Raw genomic sequence first — 21255 nt, 5'->3', positions numbered from 1 at the left:
GCGAGCTGGAATGAATTTGCTTCACCTTTGACAAGAACACTTGAACAGCACTGGAATCCTCTGATGATTCAGCTTGGCTAATTATCCAATTATTTATTTCAAGAATAAAGGCACTATTTTACATTTAGAGGAGTATATAGAAGTGTATCTGAGAAGGCTATAGAGACGTGAATCTGAGAAATTTGGTAATGATTGATGACTTAAGGAACTTTGGTGCTGAACGGTATCTCCTTAAGCTTGGCCCCCCGAGAGTTCTCAAGAAGGCGTTTCCCGCTCTCCTATTGAGACTGGTCCAGGCTCCGAAGTTATTTGTTTGGTTCTCTGGATATTTTCAAAAGGAGATGACATTCTGCGCTAGTCGACCCGTCGAATTTCCATGGTCTTTAAGCTCTGTTTAAGTTGTATTTCTCTTGATTAAAAGCTTTTGGTTCAAAGCGATACTTTTTAATTGCCTAATGATATAAGTCAGTTCTTAGGAAAGAACCGCACATTTAGGAGTTCATTTGCAATATAACTGAAAAATTCATTGCATGGCAGTAAAACAATTTACTGTTAATTACAAGGAGAAGAATTTGCTGTAGCATGCTCCCAGATTGCCATGAATCATGCAGCACTCCTAGAGATTTATAACAGATGTGTAAGTGGGATGAATTAGCAGGGTTTAATAACAGAGACACAAATCATGCAGACTTCAAGGAGCTTTAATTGATATACTAGAATGTGACGGGCATGAATCACTCAGCCATTCAACAGCACTGTAACATATGGTCAGCTCAATATGCTGCATCTTAAATCGGTTGGTGAGTCGTTGGTTGGCCCATATGGTGGTGGCAATATATTTTTCACGATTTTTTAAAAAAATCTATTTTTTAAAAAGAAATATGATTATAATGAATGCTTGTTATTGAATAGTCACCCCAAAGACAGTCTGTGTTTTTTGAGGATTTGAAAAGGATAGTTACCTCAAAAAAAGTGTAGCTGTTGGGTTTATAACCACATCATTGGGTATATAAAGTACATAAGCGACTGTACCAATTGGTGACCCAGCACATTTGAGCCTGGGGTGAATTGGAGAGGACAGTAGGGAAATCTGGGAAATCTCACAGCCCTGATAGAGTAGCACACATAAAAGCTTATGGAGTCAGTGTCAAGAGAAAGGAGGGATATCTACAGTTACCTGCCAATGGAAAGACAGATCCTTGAACAGGAAAGTGCCCATGCTTTTACAGTGTGTTTTTTAAGGGAAGGAGTGAATGGATGCATCCTACAGTATCCTCTTCAAGAGGACATTCATCAAAGGAATATTGATAAACCATTGGATCACAATAGCAGGATTCCCCTAGAATTATTAAAGAATGATCATTTTAGGAGATGGAAACAGGTAGCTTGGGAAAAGGTTTGTCACCTATACTGTAAACATGTTTTTGTTGGAACTTGAAACTGGCAGCTTTCTGAAAAGCTTTCGTAACATTAGTAAACCTGACAGACTTGAGAAAAGAGTATTACAGCCTTAGAACTGTAGCTGCCAGAATTTAATGTCAACAATTAAAATTTATTTTGATCCTTACCTAGTGTTTATTACTGTTTGTATACACAACAGACCTTACTAATACAGAGATGCACTATTAGATGGAATTACCATCTGTTCAGAGTGAAATGCTGGCATCTGTCTTTGATTCTAAAACTAAAATGATATTATTTCAAACAAAACAAAATTAACCACTTTTTATTCACTATGTTCAATCGTGTGTGTGTGTGTGTGTGTGTGTGTGTGTGTGTGTGTGTGTGTGACCACCCAAGGAAAAGACTTGTTTGGAAAGTTTTTTAATGACCTTTGTTGCCATGTCTGCATTTAGATATACGGCTTTAACATAAGTTATATGAGCCATCTGTCTTTATTGGTCTTTTTGGTGCCCTCTTTCACACAATAACCTACAGTAATCATAGGCTTTTAAATACTGTTTTAGCTTTATAATACATTAAATATGTATTATATAGCAATGCATTAAAATAACATAATTAAAATATACAGGATGTGTCTTTGGGTCTGTGAAGCTACAGTATGCAAATTATTTTGACAGATGTGTCTTTACCAAATGTGACTAAAAAATTAAATAGATAAAAATTATAGTAGATTCATTTTTGTCAAAGTTGCTACAGGTACTACAGTGACACCTTTAGGAAAATATATACCATATCTTTTATGCCTGGATATTTTAAATTTCCCTATACACTAAAGCATATGTTAGAGATTTATGTATAGCCTCCTCGTTTTCTTTCGCTCTCTCTGTCTCTCCTCCTTTTTGCCTCTCTTTCTCTTCCATTTTACTTTCTTTCTCTCTTTTCCTTTCCATCTTTCCCTTTTTTCTTGACTCTTTTCTATCTTAGTCTTGACTTTTATTTCTCTGTCTGTCACTCTTTTCTGTTTCTCTCTTTCTGCCTCTGTCTGTGCCTCACAGAGATCAGAACTCAAATATCCTATTAAAGATAGTCTCTAGCTTTCTTTAAGTAAGAGAATTGTGGTGAATCAAGGACACTGGCAGATGTAATACTTATGTTAGATCAAAGATGCCACTTTCTGAAAAGCAAAGGCTCCTATTCCATATATCACAAAATAATAAATTGTGTCATGCCAATGTTTAATGCGTGTACACAGTGCATTAACTGTAACTGTAGTACATTTATTTGTGCTGGAGGAGACTTGAAAATGATTAAAAAATCAATACTTCGCTGTCAGAGAAGCATGTGTTACGATGCATTTAAGTAGTTAATTGCATAAGCCCCATAAAAGCTTCAAGTTTGGGTAGCAGGGATGCCATAATTACAGTCCAAGCAGCTACCATTTATTAATGGTGGACTTTAAGGGAACACTGGTTATTGTCATCACTACTGGCTCTATGTACAGTTCAGAAATAATGGGCCCTCCACTCTTTCATCTGTGCAGAAAGAGAGAATTTCTGTGTCCTACTAATTAATGAGAACCAGGGAAATCCCTGGTTGGCAGAAGTATAGGCATTAGTGGGCAATGCTCTTGATGGGTAGACTTGCTGTTGTGGGGAAATCTATAATATCCTATTAAGTTTGTAAGATTTTCCTTTTTGGAGAAGCTGATTTTAAGTGCAGCTTCCAGATGAGAAATGTCTTCACATTGATGTTAAAACAAATATGTGTCTATGTCTTGGGCCAAGCCCTCTTTTAGAATTGAATTTGATAATATTTTTGGTTAGAGAGAGGTGGTATGCACTATTAGGTAAGCAGTATTTCACTGGTAGAAAATAACAAAGAACCATCTTTATGTCTCTATTAAATGCCAAAGGATTCCTTTCACAAGCTCATAACAGTCAACTTCTCTTGCTCATGGAAGGCCTCTCTTCATTTGAACCTTTTAATTTCAGTAACAGGAAGCTGATAATATTGTCATAGGTATGCTCTCCTCAAAGAAGCTTTTGTCTTCTTCAGAATTAAAGATAAATTCTTATTGTAGTCATTTTTTCCTATCGAGCTTTGTGTTTAATAGTTCTTTTTATTTAAATGTTCTGTTCTCCTTAGAGCAGGCAGTTCAGAACTTCATGCTACCCTACTTTTGACATTGTAAATTTCTTCATTATGATGTGATACTAATCAGATTATAAAGTCATAAATGATGCCTAAAGAGGAATTTATAGCATCCAAGGATTTTAAAAAAGAATATTTATAAGACAGAGAATAGAAGTTAATGCAGTAAGTGATACATGCTAATGGTGCTAGTGTAAAAATACAAAAACATTTTTTTTTTATTTAAAAGAAAAATGGATTAAGTTTTTTATGATGGTGTTCTTTAAACATTGATTTTTGAAAGCAGTTTTCTCATATTTCAGATGCTATCATAGAATTTAGAATGGTAACAGGTAATGCTTAATCTGAACTGGAGAAAAAGTTGATTTATTGCATAAGGATAAAATGCATCATTATTAGCAAATTTTACTTTGTATTACTTGGAGGTAGTACCAATCATCTTATCTGGTCATTGTGATGCATTACATATTTCAAACAATTTGTATTCAAAGCTATCTATTGTCATTTATTTTTATCTGGTCAGTTGATTGCCATAGGAGAGGGAGATTCTTAGTTATCCCCATTTTGTATGTTCAAAAAACCCCCATGATATATATATATATATATATATATATATATATATATATATATATATATATATACACACATACATATACACACACACACACATTAAATGGTTTTCTTAAGAGCATATAGACTCGGCACTAGAGATAGGAACTGAAATCTTACAGAATATAGTCGTAACTTTTAGAGCATGCTCCTTAATTTGCTGTTTTTTTAGCCAGTAGGTATTTAAGTATTCAAATATATTTATTCATATTTCTCAGCCCATCACTTAATGATTCTGTGAAATCAGTCTACAATCTTACCGCTTTTTAAAACCATTTGTTAAGTGTTTTCCTAACTGCTTTAGAAATGTCTATTTTTTTCATCCTTTTTTTATGAAATTAGACCTATTAAATTAGTCTACAACTATACCTAATTCCTCCTTCTGGTCTTGGAAAAAACATTGAAAATAATGACTCAGTAAGACATTTAACTTGTTAAAACTAACAGGGATGGTCAAATCCTCTGCTTGAGTCTGACAGACCAGCTGGAATTATAAACAAAACAAAACCAAAGAATAAAAATGTGTTTTGACTACAGACATCCTCTGACATTGATTCCCTATGGCTAATATAACAGCTCCCTGGAAATATATCCCCATGAAATTAAGAGGCATTCATTTACTGTCTAAAGTTAGAACACTTTGCACTAATCTTAAGGCTCTCTCAAAACCAATGGCATCTCTGCCATTACTGATAAAGACCACTTTACTATGGCATCAATTGGTAGGTCTGTCACCTCTTTTAGGAAGTTAAATAAAAAATGGGAAATTCTTTCAGTTTGATATTTTCTGACTTACTTCTAAATTTATATCCCTAACTACAAAAAGAGTACATAAAGGAGGTGGCTCAGGTTATTAAGGCTACACAACTCGTTCAATAGTCTTATTTTGCCAGTTTGAAGGTAAGCTAGTTGTATCAGAATGTAGAGGACCAAATAAAGCACTAAAGGAAAAGCTGCTGAGTACTGTGGAAAACTCACCTTTCAGTTATTGTATTCCTCCAGCTGTTCAGTTAGTGAGACTTCAGTGTCATCTATACAAAAAATTGTGGAAATTAGATAAATGTTTCTCATAGTCCAAAGGTAGTACTTTTTGCATAGTAGGAAGGATTAAAAAGGGCTGTGAAGATGACAGCCAGAGTTTCACCTTTTGGGGCTAACCTTGGGCTCTATGCATGAGAAGGTCAAGTATCAATTCTCCATAAATTGCTTCCTCTTATCCTCCTAATATTTAATATCTATTGCAATCTCAAGAGAGAGGCTACAAGTATAGACAATGAGTTATTGCTTTTTGATGGTAGCATTGTTCTTTACTTTTGAACTAGCACTCTGATGGTTAAAGATCCTTAGTGAAATTGCAGAATGAAAACTTCTGAGAAGCAGCCACTAATGTAGTTTTTGGCAATGAGTGAATGAGTAAATTAATGAATGAAAATGAAGGATAAGATGAAATAATGAACATGCTTGATAAACATTCATCTATTACAGTAATGATATCCCATGAATTACAACAGCATGTAGAACATAGAATTATTTGATCTTTTGCTAAACTGGTCTATTTATAACCTGTCCTTATTAAATGTTATTTAAATTAGTAAAATATCAACATGCAATTTCTTCAGATAAATATTTTAGTAAAAATTTGGTAGGTACTTTTTAAATTAATTAGGAATGGGTGTCTTGAGTTTTATTGAAGTAAATGTGACAATTACATTAAGGTAAGGTATTCTCCACCCATATTTTCATAAATATATGCATCTTGACATTTTATACTTGAGCTATTGTAATAACTTCCTAACAATATATGAATTCATACTAAAGTATAAATGTGCATATTTTGTATATATTTTATATACATATGGGTTCTTTTTTTTTTATTTTTGCAAGGCAATGGGGTTAAGTGGCTTGCCCAAGGCCATATAGCTAGGTAATTATTAAGTGTCTGAGGTCAGATTTGAACTCAGGCACACCTGACTCCAGGGCCAGTGCTCTATTCACTGCGTCACCTAGCCGCCCCCCCCCATATATGTTTTCTACCTAGTTAACTTGCAGACTCCTCAAGGGCAGGGACTTTGTCATCTTCATCCTTAGTATAACTACCCTTTATATGCTACTTTAATGTTTTTCAAAGAGCTTTATAAATATTGTCTTATTTGATCCTCTTAACATTGTCTTTGAACATGAGTTTGTTGTTAATATTTGCAATTGGAAGACCAACATTGTTCATTGGGAGAATTTCATCACTAACTTATGAAATTTTAGGTCCTAGCTCTTAAAGACTGTGTGTTAAATGAGAAAGGGAGAAAACATTGCTAGGCACATCCATCCCAATCAAAATCAAATTTTTTAAGTCTTCAAATCTATAACTAATCTGTTTCTATCCATATTTATCTTGTTTGATTATAATAAACACTTTCTAATATACAGCTCCAGCCCATGTGAGAGCTCCACATGTTGAAGGAATCAACAGTACAACGATGAAGATTAGCTGGTCTCCACCTGGAGAACTAAATGGACCTTCTCCCTCCTACCATCTAGAAAGAAGGGAGATATCTTTACCAGCAATGAACACTGAGATGATAAAAGGCATCCGTTTTATAGGAAATGGATATTATAAATTCTCCAGCTCAACTCTGCCTATCAATACAGACTTTACAGGTAAATGCATTGATTATTATTTAATCTAGAAGGAACTGAATACATAATCCCCAGGTTACTTGCTATAATCTTTACAGTTATATTAGCATGCCTATAATGACTGTAGATATGTGAAATCAGTCTACAATTTTTTTAAACATATGCATTATTGAAGATATACTATTGTTTATATTTTAGTTGTCTTTTTTTAAGTGATATGATCCTTATAATGAATCTTTGACTGTAGATCAAGACTTATGATCCATTGCACAGATGAGGGAACTTAGCCTCAAAAAAGTTAAATGATTAGGCCAGGATCAGATGGCTAAATCCCAGAAGTGAGATTATAATTCAAGTCTTTTGATTCCAAGTCCTCTTAAAATCATGAAGTCTTCTTTCACTATATCAGTCTTGTGCAAAGTCGTTCTTTTTAATCATGGATCACTTTTCTATCCTATGTTGCTTCACAAAAGAATGTGACTATTCATGCAAATTCATAAGTGTATTGCTTTAACTCAAAGGGATCCATTTAGCACAGTCACTTTATAAATGTTTGTTAAACAGATAATTTAAGTCAAGATCATCAAAATTCTTGTAATAAGGAATTAAACCAATAGTATAGCCTACAATAGACAATTTCTGATCAGCATTCGTTTAAGAGAGTTTATACTATACTATGAAAAAAGAGAAACACCAGGATGAAAATAGAACTTAATTACTTGATGAAATGGTTTTGTAAGCTGCATACCTGGTCAAACATTTGGCATTATAACAAGTTTCACTGAGGAAGCAGTCTAAGTTTGTGTACAGCTGTGCATTCCTGATGCAGGTGTGTTAGCCTGACTCTGCTGGCTAGTCACTGGACAGATTTTTGATGGGATCACCCACTGTTGTTGTACTGAAAGATAGAGTGGTCCATTTACTGTTAATAAATTTAGTTGTCCTCATCATCTCCCTGGCCAGTCTTATACTCAGGTTCAAGTGCTAGGGGCAGATGTATTCTCTGGGAAGTTTTCCAAATTAATCCTTAAAAAAGTTAGGCCATAAACATGAGTCTAACTGAGCAGGATCCTTCTGTCTATAACAAAAGCCTCCAGCTGTACTGGAAATGTGCTTGGAGTACACATTATTAAAAGAAAGGTAGGATAGGGAAAAGTATTCCTCAATTATTTGTCAAATTCTAAGCAAAGAAAGAAATGCTTCATTTATTTAGCTGTGCTTTCATAGTACTACAAATTATTTTTTTCATCAGTAGTCTACCCTCCCATGGATCCCATTCCCATCATCACTCCATTTTTCAGATTTTCTTTCACTTGTATAGAGGAATCTTTGGCACCTCAATATCTGATTCCACAAATTTATTTCATTATAAACCTCTATAAGTTATAGAACAGCTACCCATTTGTATCCAAGGAAGAAGTATCTTTATTGAGTTTCTTAAACTGATGAAATCATATTCCTGGGCCCCTCTCTCCTCTCTCAAAAACATATTACTCAGTTGATTGACCCAGTTGAATTTTGAATATCTATCAGGTTTGGGGTTTTTTCCCTTGGTGTTGTTGGGGCACAACCCTGGAAAAACAGAGTAAATAAGATGTTAAAAGGATATATGAGAATTGAGATGGAGGGGAGCTTCAGAATAATGGGTAAGAAGGATGCCTGCATTAACTGAAAATTATCAGTAATACTAAAAATTTCTGTGATTGTTCTAGAATACTTGTAATTTGTTATCTGAAAGATATTATCTTGTGACTAATAAATAGCATTAAGTAGCTAGGTGCTACAATCTATAGAGCACTGAATCTAGAGTTAGGAAGAACTGAGTTAATAGTTGTGTAATCCTGGTTAAGATACTTAAAAAAAAATCTGACTCAGTCTCCTTACTTATAAAATGGGGGATAATAAAAGCTTCTTCCTTGCATGGTTGTTATGAGGATGAAAGAGATATTTGTGAAGTGTTTAACACAGTACTTAGCATATAGTGGGAGCTTAATAAATGTTTTTTTCCTGTATTCCTTCAGCCTCTTAAAGAAATCTGTGGAGTGATAAGAAACTCTTGATTCTTTCTATAACAATTCCTTAACAAATGTTGGGGGAAAAAAAGAAATGTTGGGGAATTTCTACATACTGTGAAGATTTCTTTTAGCAAAGTTGTGTTACACATGTATTTGTGTATATGTGTGCATGTGGATTATGCATTCCTATACATAGACACAAATATATCTATTGATACATGTGCATATGTGACAAAACATGTTTTAATATGCATGTGTATATGTCTATATACACATACACATATAAATTTGTTTAAATATACATATGTATATATGTGCAAATATACATGATATTTAATATACAAGTTTGTATATATCTTTAATTTCTGATGAATCAGATATTTTATTGATGAGAGCATTTCCTTTAAAAGTATTTGTTAAAACCCATATATGCTCAGGTGAATCCTACACAGTAGGTCTGATCAATCTTCCTAAAAATATCAAAGATGAAGAGAATTGTGAAGAATATATTAGTTATTATTTATATTGAAACTTTCACCAAACAAACTTTGATCATTGCAATGAATTTATTAATATATAAACTCTGATACTAATTATTTCTCATGACATCTATTGAACATAACTAAAGTTTTATATATATTCTATATACAATTCTCTATATAAAGTTCTATACATACATATATATATGTATATATATATATATTATAGTTATTTTCCTTTATGGTATTGGAATTATAATTTTTTCCACTGCTTCTGTTCACTCTAACTATTCAAATCTTCATAAATGTGATAAGACCAATGTTTCCCAGGATTCCTTACTTCCCTTTTATAATGTGAATTTTGTTAGTTTTACCTAAACTGGTCTCCTCCTTCCCTGTACTTAATTGACCTCTGAAGCTCCCATTAGGGTAACTGTCCTAGTCATCTAGAGGCATAAAATGCCCATATATAGTAAACTGAGACTTTTCAGACTTTTTATAATGAAAAAAATCCATTTAGTTATTAAGTTCTTACTATCTGCAAAACACTGGAATTTGTTCAAGTAGTGCTTACCCTCAAGGAGCTCATATTTTAAAGGAGAAAACACATCTGGAAGGTTTCAGTTTCAAGTTAAATGAGCAAGTCTACTGATAATTAGTATTCATCAACAAAACATGGAAAAACCTCTTCTTTAATGTTATTTCTCTTTCTTTCTTTTTTCTTTTTCTATCTATATGTAATATATATTTTTTAAATTACAAAATTTCCTTCCAGCTTCCCTTCCCACCCCCACCCCCCGCCCTCAGTGGCAAACAGTCAGGTTGACATTGCACATATATCCCCAATTGATAACTGGTCAAAGGATATGAACAGACAGTTTTCAAATGAAGAAATTAAAGTTATATATAACCATATGAAAATTTGCTCCAAATCATTATTGATTAAAGAAATGTAAATTAAAACAACAATGGGGTATCTTCTCATGCCTATCAGATTGGCCAAGTTGAGAAAAAGGGGAAATGATCAGTGTTGGAGAGGTTATGGGAAGATTAGGACATTAATGCATTGCTGGTGGAGATATGAATGAATCTATCCTTTCTGGAGAGCAATATGGAACTATGCTCAAAGAGCAATAAAATTGTTCATACCCTTGACCCAACAATTCTAATTCTAGGTCTATATCTGGGAGAAATTATAAAAAAAGGGAAAAGTTCTACATGTTCCAAAAATATTCATAGCAGCTCTTTTTGAAGTGGCAAAGAATTGGGAATTGAGGGGATGCCCATCAAATGGGGAATGGTTAAACAACATGAATTCTAAGGAATACTATTATTCCATAAGAAACCATAAATGGTTGAATTCTAGAGAAGCACAGAATGACTCATGGGATTTGATGTTGAATGAAGGGAGTAGAACCAAGAGAACAAAGTACACATCAACAACAACATTGTGAAATGGTCAACCTTGATGGAAGCTGCTCCTCTCAGTAGTCCAGAGAGCTAGGACAACTGTATTAGCTTTGGACTATGTTATTCCCATCCAGAGGAAGAAAAACAACATAAAACAAAGCATAGACAGACACATACACACACAGAAAAACCCTGCAGAATCTTATGAACACTTTACAAAAATTATTTCTTATTTTTCTCTTTCTCTTAATCCTAATTCCTTATAACAAAATTACTAATCTGTAAACCTGTTTATCAAAATATGTATCTATAAAGCTAACCTGACTGCTGCTGAGGGGAGAGGTGAGGGAAGGGAGGGTGGAAGGAAATTCTGTAACTTAAAAATATAAATACAACAAAATTGCCATGAGATCCTAGAAGTAGAGAGTAAAATCAAAATTGAGGGAATTCAATGATCACCTCCTGAAAGAGATTCCAAAAGAAAAACTTCCAGGAATATTATAGCCAAATTTACAAACTCCTGCATTAAAGAGAAAATTCTAAAAGCTGCCAGAAACTAAAAAATCAACTATCGTGGCTCCATAGTCAGGATTACACAGGATCTGGCAGCATCTACATTAAGGGATCATAGGGATTAGAATATGATATTCTGGAAGGCAAAAGATTTTGGTTTACAACTGAGAATCAACTACCCAGAAAAACTGAACATCCTCTTTCAGGCGAAAATATGGACTTTCAATGAAACAAGGGAACTTTCAAACTTTCCTACTGAAAAAATCAGAACTGAACAGAAAGTTTGATCTTCAAGTACAGGGCTCTGGTGAACCATAGAGGGGTCAGACAAGTAATACTAACTATGAGGAACTTAATAATATTGAACTGTTTGTATTCCTGCATGGGAAGAAGATCCTGATAACTCATATGAACTTTCTCCTTTATAAGAGCTGTTAGAAGGAGCATATAAAGACAAGGGTATAGGAAGGAGTGGAATATAATGGTATAATATAGTAAAGAGATGGAGTCAATGGGTGATAAAGGAAAAGTATTGGGAGGAAGGGAAAGGAGATGAAGAAGAAGCTAAGAAATTTCACATAAGTCAAGAAAAAAGAATGGGGGAAGGCAAGGGTGAATGAGTGAGCCTATATTCTCATCAAAAGTGACTCAGAGAGGAAATAACATACACACTTAATAGGGTATAGAAATATAGCTTACCCTAGAGAAAAATGAGAAGAAAGGGATGGGACAAGAGGGAATGGGGGGGGAGGGAAGGGTGGAATAAGTGATAGAAGAGAGGAAAGAGGGATGGCTAGGTGGCGCAGTGGATAAAGCACCGATCCTGGAGTCAGGAGTACCTGGGTTCAAATCCAGTCTCAGACACTTAATAATTACCTAGCTGTGTGGCCTTGGGCAAGCCATATAACGCCATTTGCCTTGCAAAAAACCTAAAAAAAAAGAAGAAAGGAAAGATTGTGGGAGAGGGTACTCAGATACAGCATACTTTTGTACAGGGCCAGAATGAATGGAGATAGAGAATAGAATAAATGAGAGTGGGGAGGAAGAGTGGAGGAACATACAGCTAGTAATAACAACTGTGGGGAAAATATTGAAGTAACTTCTCTGATGGACTTATGATAAAGAAAGCAACTTACCCCAGAGACAGAGCCATTGGAATCTAAACACAGACTGAAATACTTTTTTTCTCTATCTCACTATTCTTGAGGTTTCTCGTCTTCTTGGCAGGGGGAGGAGGGTTTATGGTTACTCAGAACAAAATTATTGTAATAATATAAAATAAATAAACAAAAATATACTTAAAATATACATGTGCATATGGATGAAAATAAATAAATAAATTTAAAGAATGTTTATTAAATTGATAAAAGCATTGTACATACATATTTTTGATAAACGTGTTTATAGATAATTTATTTTCAGTATGAGGAAGTAGGATTAATGGAAAGAGATACATAAGAGACAATTTTTATAAAGTGTTCATCAGATTCTTAGGGATTGGGTTGTGTGTGTGTGTGTGTGTGTGTGTGTGTGTGTGTGTGCATCTTGTTCGATTTTCTTCTTCTAAATGGTGATAACATTATCCATAGCTGGTCTAATATGGTTGTCCTAGCTCTCTGAACTGCTGAGAGGAACTGCTTCCATCAGAGTCGTTCATCTCACAATGCTGTTACTGTATACATTGTTCTCTTGACTCTACTCCATTTGCTCAGCATCAGATCTCATGAAGTCATTCCATGCTTCTCTAGAGTCCAAACGTTTATGGTTTCTTATAGAACAATAGTATTCCATATCATTCATATACCATAACTTGTTTAGCCATTTCCCAAATGATGAGCATTTCCTCAATTTCCATTTCTTTGCCACTTCAAAAAAAACTACTACAAATACTTTGGAACATGTAGGACTTTTCCAATTTTTTATAATTTCTTCTGGATATAGAACTAGAATAGGAATTTCTGGGTCTAAGGGTATGAACATTTTTATTGCTCTTTGTGCATAGTTCCATATTGCTTTCCAGAAAGGTTGGATTTAATGTTATTTCTAGTAATAAAATCATATTAATTTCTGAGGCTGTACCATTTGAGGGAGCCCACCATCTCCTGAAAGAGCCTTTTCCATTTTTGATACAACTCTGATTTTTCAGCAAGATTTTTCTTGACACACTCCTGGTTCTGCCTCCTGGGGCCAAACCAAACTAAGTAATAATTCTTCTTCAGGAGTTTGCTTCTTATACTTGAAGACAGAAATCATGTCTATTCTTTTCCAAGCTAAATCTCCCCAATTCATTATATAGCAAAAAATAAGGTCAGCTCTAGAGTCAGAGGATTTATGTTCAAATTTCCTCTTTGACACTTAGTAACTGTGTGACCTCAGAGAAACCATGTTAACTTACCTGAACCTCAGTTTTCTTATCTATAAGCTGATGGTGGTGGACCTAATGGGTGCTAATGTTCTTACAGCTCTTTACCTAAATCTATGATTTCCTGAGAGGGTTGAGGACTGCTAGATGAGATGGTGCACATGTTCAACACTGTTCCTAGGGAGGATGATACTGAAGAACCTATTGAGTTAAGAGCTAAAATCATTTTAACTTGGCAACTCTCCTGAGTCTACATGAATCACCACAGCCTATTCTACCCTACACATTTCCTTGAAGAGGAACTGTATTCCAATGCTTAGCAGTGTCTGGCAGCACATAAGCACTTGACAAATGCTTGTTGATTTGACTACTTTCTTGGAAAGCTAAGGTTGGATTGTTTTTTCTTTTAGTATCATTTCCTAAAAACAATTCAACTCACTTTCCTCTTCCTTTTCAACTCTGGGTCCAATTCACTGTCTATCTGTTCTGTCTCATCAAAACATAATGATTAATAAGGTCTATATGTTATAATAGATGCTCTTCATTACTTAATATTTTCCATATGGATGGTCAGACCTTATATCTCTTCCAGGATGTTCTAGGTGTTCTGGGGCTCGATGCAATCAGCATGGTGAGAAATGTGAAGATCTGAATGCACTTACCATCAATAGAGTGTTATTGCCACAACACAGATTTCTATATGATTTTCTAGTCTGTTTTCCTTAGTTTTATTTCTAGCTCCCCTATAAGTGCATCCCTCATTTAATGTTATGGTCCAAGTGTGATGGTTACACTATCCGTTGTGGAGAAAATAGTTTTTAAATAGTTATTTTGACAAATCTTTTCCATTTTCTTCTGTTTGTTGTCCTCTTTCCATTTTCATACTTTCTTTTTTGGATGTCTTTCTTTTAAATGGTTTTATCCTCTACTGCTTTTTCTCTTCATTATGAACTAATACTAATCATAAACATCCATCATTTTTCTTTATGAGATTTCACAAATGAATTTATATTCTAATCTGATGTTACCCTTGGCAGTCATCTCTCTCTATTTGGCAAGTATTATATATTTGCTGACTAAGTCTCCTTCTGGGATCTTTTGTTCTCCTTGTTGTGGCAATTAATTTGTATTGGTTTAATATCTGTATAAAATTATTAAAATTTTACAAATGTCATTTCTGTTATTCATTTCCCATTTATGGTACTAAATTAATTATTTAAGTAGTTCAGAATTAAGCTTTTTGATTCAATTGTATGCCATATTTTTTCTCATTATTATTTTTTCCTTGCTTTTCTTTGTAATCCACATTCTTATACTAATCTATAAAATTATCTCTACTAAATGCTTTTATTTATATAGGGAATTATAAATGGTTTGGGCTAAGAGAAAATATCATTTAGACTATGCTAGTCCTGAGTTTGAATTTGTTCTTTCTGTGCCTCTTTCCCTACTTAATATTTCTTTATCTCTTTTTCTTACCTCATGCCTTCTCATTTTTTCAAACACAGTCTCTGAATGGGATTTAAAATCATTTTACCCCTCATTTTATGGCTATAGCCAGTTACCCTGAGATATTTAGAAACTTTACCCATTTGGGGATGGCTAGGTACAAACTCAATCCTCCCCCATTGTGTTGGTCTATGTTGATCCATGTCCCATAAATATTTGTAAGGACCTATTTGTACATATTGCCCTTTGCTGTGCCACTATATGTATGTGGGGGCAGTATATATATATAGGAAAGTATGTATGAGATTAACCAGGAGAGTTTCCCCTAATTAACTTGATGGTCTTAGGTACTTGATAGTGAACTTTTATTTGGGACTTTTTTTTTGTTTTTTTGCTAAGAGGATGAAAGGCAAACCTGAAGATGCTCAGAGACTGTTTACTCAAAGATAAATTGGTTATTTTGGGGCTACTTTTTGTGCTTTCTTTGGTTTAGATTTAAGTGAATGGAACTGCTCTAAAAATACTAGATTCAATTGGACTCTTGGAGGAGGACAGACTTGTTAGAGAATCCCGCCCCTAAGAAAACTGTGAGGGCCCCTAAGAAAACTGACAGATCATTTTTAGAACCTTTTAAAGCTTTTTCCTATTTAGAGGACCATTGTTCATAGCAGAGCTGTCCCTGATTTCTAGAGGAATGATGATGATGAGGAGGAGGATGAAGATGAGGATGATGATGGTGTTTGTCATTTTTTGAAGAAGAATGACATGAGGGAGGTGATGCAATGACATGTATGTGAATTGAATTTAAGTGAAGTCTGCTAAGTCAATAACCTCACTTTCTCTTCCACATTCAACTGTATCTGAATTCAGATATGAAGCAGGATGACTGAAGATAACCCTGGATGTGAGGTAATCAGAGTTCAGTGACTTGCCTAAGGTCACATAGGAAGTCTGAGACTGGATTTGAACTCAGGTCCTCTTGACTTCATGGCTAATGCTTTACCTACTATTCAATCTAACCTTCTTGGGGTATATGTTAAGCCAGTCACACTTAGTTTCTCTCCTCTCTATCCCTCATCTTATCTCCTCCCACACCCTGATGACAGTGCCTTGGAAAACTATATGGCAACTGTCTGTTCTCACAAACAACTTTCTGGGCATATCAGTAACTGGATACCCGAGAGTGGACTTATTTATCCCAAGAGAAGGTAGTAATGGATATGGAAGAATACTGACTTTCTGTAGAATTCATGGCAGGGGCAGATATGTAATCTAGGGGTAATAAAAATAAATGTACTTGAGCCTCAACCTTTTGCTATCTTGTTTTCTGATCAGAATTAAAAATCTAGTCTTTTAACCAGAGAAAGGAGATTGCTTGGACAGTAATTACCTTGGATGTTACCATGAAAGTAACCACAAGTTAGCAAATATAGGAGTCTACATCTCTAAAAAGAGAAGAAAAGTTTCTAGGTAGCTTACGTATTAGAAGACCTTTGTGGTCCCCACAGAAGGAACTATATCATAATGGGTAGAATAATGGGACTTAAAATTGAGTTATGAATACTTGGATTCTTCCTTGAGGGGATACCACTGTGTGCTTGAGATATTTTTCAATTGATTTTTCGGTTGCTGTGACTATTTTATACAGTTTGTATTTCCTGAAGGGTGAGATAAGGACCATCTTCATTTTTTATATGCTTTTGTTTCCTTGAGTACATGGAAGCTGAGACCTTTGTTGCCCAAATTTGTGGGAACTTACGATATGAACTAACCAAGAATGAATTAAGCTATGGCCAGTGATTTCCTAGAATAAATTCTGGATGGAAGCAAGTACAAGACAATGAAATCCTGATATTTTAGAATTAGCCCCTAAGACTAAACTGTCTCTGTGTGCTGAGACTTAGATGGTATTGAGTCTCACGGTACTAAAAACTCAATATACTACTTCTGGTCTAATTAGTTTTTTAACTCAATCTTCAGTTTAAGTGTAGAATAAGTGAATCGGTTTGTTAAAGGAATTCCAAAGTTCAGAGATGGGAATGATGGTGGTGAAATTTTTTCTAATCCAATATACCTTGGTTTATGCTCCCAAAATAATTCATTTAAAGGCAAGTATTGTAATAGTTATTCTATATTAAATTATAACCAGAAATTTAGAATTCAGATGGCTTAATGAAAATGGTATTGTATAGGTGACATGTAATAGTTGATATTAAAAATAATATGCTGTTGTTGAATAACAATTTGGTGATTTTTTTCAGTCATGTCTGACCATGACCCCATTTGGGTTTCTCATTGTAGAGATGTTTGTTATTTCTATCTCCAACTCAATTTAAAGATGACAGAATTGAGGCAAATGGATTAAATAGCTTTGTTCTAGGCAACATAGCTAGTAAGTGTCTGAGGGCAGATTTGAATTCAAGATATCTTCTTGACTCTAGGTCTAGTATTCTATCTAGTGGACTACCTTGAAATGGAAAATGAGGAAAGTAATGAATTAATAGCACTAAATTTCAAGACTGATTTTTTTATATACTTGATGCTAAATAGGCATTTGAATATTTGTCATTGAAACCTGGGTTTTCACTGATTTTTAATAGAATTTAACCAATTTTACTATAGTATACCCAACTATAACATCGATCTGAATTCACCCTCTGCTTTTAAATGTAAGATAGCATTAATAGAAAGTGCAAAATTACCTTTACAGTTTAAAGTGGTACTAAGATATATGGGACATCCTGTAACTTAGATTTAAAGGGGCACTTATGAAGCCATAAGCTAACAAAATGGATGACAGTTTAGGAATCATCTCATCCTACTGTCTCTTTAACAAATGAAACTAAGTTGAAACACCCTGGTTGAGTGAAAAATGTATGATTTGGAATAAGATCTGATTCGACTCTCAGTTGTGAAGTGTATACATGTGACCTCAGGCATGGCATGTCACTGTCTCTCCGACTTTCCTTCCAGTTTTAAAATGCTAGAATAATGTGTTAAGTGTGACCAGAGCCCAAAACTTAAATTTTCCAATCTGCATTTGGGTCTTTGATCACCTGAGATAATGGGGTCAAAGGGTCAGGGATTTATAACTAGAAGGAATGTAAGAGGGGACATTTTACAGATGAGCAAATGAGAAAATCTTGGAATATTAACTATCTTGTTTAAAGGTCACATAGGTAGTAAGCATCAAAGGCAATATTTGAACTACTTGTAGCTAGTGCTTTTTGAAGTGCACAATATTTAAGATAATCTCTATTTTGGAGAATTGGAAAATAGAATACTAAATATTTTAATAGGAAAATCCCCTTTTGGCTAGGAAAATTTCTTCACATACAAAACATCAGTGTAAATGAAGAATTTTCTCTTTTGTGGGGCTGGGTACACTGTTACTTGTGTGAGGTGTTTGGGTTTTTTTTTTTTTTGTTTGTTTGTTAATAAGAATGAAGAGTTAATTCAAGTTGGATTTGGACTGAGAAATCTTTGGCTCTCCATATGATACTAATAATACAAAATAGTAACTATACATTTAAAAAAATGACATTCTTTTCTACTTCCCCTATTAATGGTTTAGGAGTAAGTTTGGTTCTTTTAAAATGAATACCAAAAAAAAAAAAAGAAAGAAAGAAACAGCCTCACCTTAAGTGTGAGGATGAAACTTTTCTACCTTATTTTAGCTCTGAATCCTTATCTAGATGAGAAAATTCATTCATTCAGTTATTCAAAAGACCTATGGCAAGTATTTGGTCATTGTTCCTCATTCTCAAAGAGCACCAAAATGACACTACTAGATTCCATTCAAGTTACAGTGTGTCTGATTGTGGCTGGTCAGACCATTATAAGCTTGGAGGGTTCCAACAAAGTGAGGCACAAATTGCCCATGTGAACATTTGTGGCATATTCTTTGAAAGCCTTTAAATGACGTCAAATGACACAAGACAGGAAGTCTCTTCCAATAGACTGGGAAACTTGACTTCATTCTAGACATTATCGAAAAATTATTAAATGATTTGAGGAGAGAAATCCCAGAAATTGGATGACTAAATAGTGTGTGGTGTGGGGAAAAATTCTTTAATTTAATACAAAATTATCTTTTTACCTAATCTCTTGACTAAATGGAAATGAAATTTAATAGAAAAACCTATTTGTGGATGTAAATATTTTATATTTTCAGTTTTCAAAATATCTATTTTTACACATGACAAATTATTTTATTATATTAAAATGTCATATGTGGTTAAAGAGAAGAATAATCTTTTTTTCATCTTTTTTTTCCTTTAAAAGTAACATAAAATTATTCCCTTGACTTAGTCATAAGGGGTAATGGAGTTCAGCAAAAAGGACACATGATAGTTCTTTTTATCATATTTAGTCTTTTTTGATGTATAGACCACAAAAACTTGTATTTCTTTTAATCCTTTCCTCAAAAGTGAGATAAATATTTACTTTAGAGAATGAAAAGAAACAATAGCTGAAAGTATGAATCTTTTCTTTTACACCTCTCCCGCTGTCCCCTCCCCTATAGTGTCTTTCTTAAATTGGTCAGCCTGCTCATGCAATGAATAATACTTGGACCTATACAATTTTGTTCATTAGTTCTTTTTTAGAATCTCTATTTATTATCCATATACATTAAATTTATATATCAATTTCTAGTCTAGGTTTTTCTAGTCTTCAATTTTAAGGAAAATATATATTCAAGTAAATTTTTTTTCTTACCAATCATCTTAAAAGTTAAAAAAGAATGAAAGTGAATTTTATAATAAATCATTGATTAATAGTTAAAATAAATGACATTTTGTTAGACTTTAAAGGTTGCAAAGTGCATTTCTAATTTGGTCCTTGCAACAATGCTGTTAATAATTTTCTACATGCAAAGAAAAATAATCATAAATGTTTAACTGCCTTTTGATGATGATATAGTCAACTGTATGTAATCTGAATGAAATCAACAGAACTCTTCATTTGCACTTTAGTTTTTAGCTCATGAGTCTTCTTATGAAATATCTTCTAACTAATAGTTAAAATTAATTTTAGGAATATATTTATATTCCATTTGAACATACTGCTATAACTGCATCTAATTTTTATCTTTGTTTCTATCATATATATATCTGTTAACAGATAAAAAGTTAACATTTATATAATGCTGGGATTTTTGAATTGGTATGTCAGGGCTCCAGTGGAACTTGTGGGCTACCAATGCCTTGCTTTTACTACTTATGTTCATAGTTTCAGAATTGGATGGGATTTTAGAGACCATTAAGTTGAACCATCCCATATAATAGATGGGGAAATGAAAACCCAGGAAAGGCAGGTGAATACTTGAAGATTTGGAGTTAGTAAATAGCAGTGTCACGAGATAAATATAGGTTCTTGGTTCCCAAATCTAATAAGGCTTTTACTATACCACACTATCCTCAAATAAAAAAAAATTGTAAAATAAAATTGTAAAAAACAGACTATGCATTTTTGTCTAATTACATTTTCTCCTCCTTTTTTATTTGAGGATAGTGTGTAATATAGTATAAGCCATTCCTTCAGTTTTACATGATAGCATTTCTTAGAGCCACTCTGGAATCTGTTCCTAGTTTTTAAAATGAATTCTGGGTTTCATCTTGAACAGGACATTTTTCTTCTTTCTGCCTAATCCCAAGGAGCCAGAAAATAAGGAGCGAGTAGCTGGAATAAAAAAAAAAAAACAGGAGTGAAACCAGCACAACAAAGCTGATAGTATTTCTTGATGAGCAACAACAAAAAAATCTTGAAACATTTTCTAACTTGCTCAACGGGGACTCATGCAGCCAGTAAGCTGGGTTGTGATTGACCTTGCCAGTATTTCTGAGGTAATATTTTCAGTAGGATGAACTGTTTTTGTTAGGCACTATCATTCTTTATATCAGATTTCTAGTATCTGCTTTTCCATTTCTTTTTTTAATCATATAAAGATTTATTGCTGCCAGTACAAAAAAATATAAAAAAGTAAATCTATCCTTTACTTGACTGCTCTAAAAAATTCTCAATTTTACTTCTTTCAGTTGTAGGGATCCTTTAGTTTTAATCTTTCCTTTTTATGATGTCCATTTTAGAATTTATTCAAATACAATATTAACAAAAATGTCAATTCCTAGTGGAATTTTGCATTAATAGGAAAGAAGTAATTTTAATTTCTTTGCATTAAGATTTTCCAAATTGGTATTATTATTAGGAAGCACTTTAAGGTAGGTTT

The 21255-nt window shown here is 33.7% G+C and overlaps 1 protein-coding gene across 1 annotated transcript in view; it reads left to right on the top strand.

Annotated features, from left to right (window-relative positions):
• Window positions 1-21255, top strand: part of USH2A (usherin) — a 1130853-nt gene that overhangs the window by 279175 nt on the left and 830423 nt on the right. The window contains exon 20 of the mRNA XM_074222669.1: window positions 6589-6819. Within this exon, the coding sequence (XP_074078770.1) occupies window positions 6589-6819 (231 nt within the window). The remainder of the gene's footprint in view (window positions 1-6588; window positions 6820-21255) is intronic.

The sequence above is a fragment of the Macrotis lagotis genome, chromosome 2 (genome assembly GCF_037893015.1).
Source record: "Macrotis lagotis isolate mMagLag1 chromosome 2, bilby.v1.9.chrom.fasta, whole genome shotgun sequence".
Taxonomy (NCBI): domain Eukaryota; kingdom Metazoa; phylum Chordata; class Mammalia; order Peramelemorphia; family Peramelidae; genus Macrotis; species Macrotis lagotis.
The sequence above is the reverse complement of the archived record's forward strand: the minus strand, read 5'-3'. Positions and strand labels throughout refer to the sequence as shown.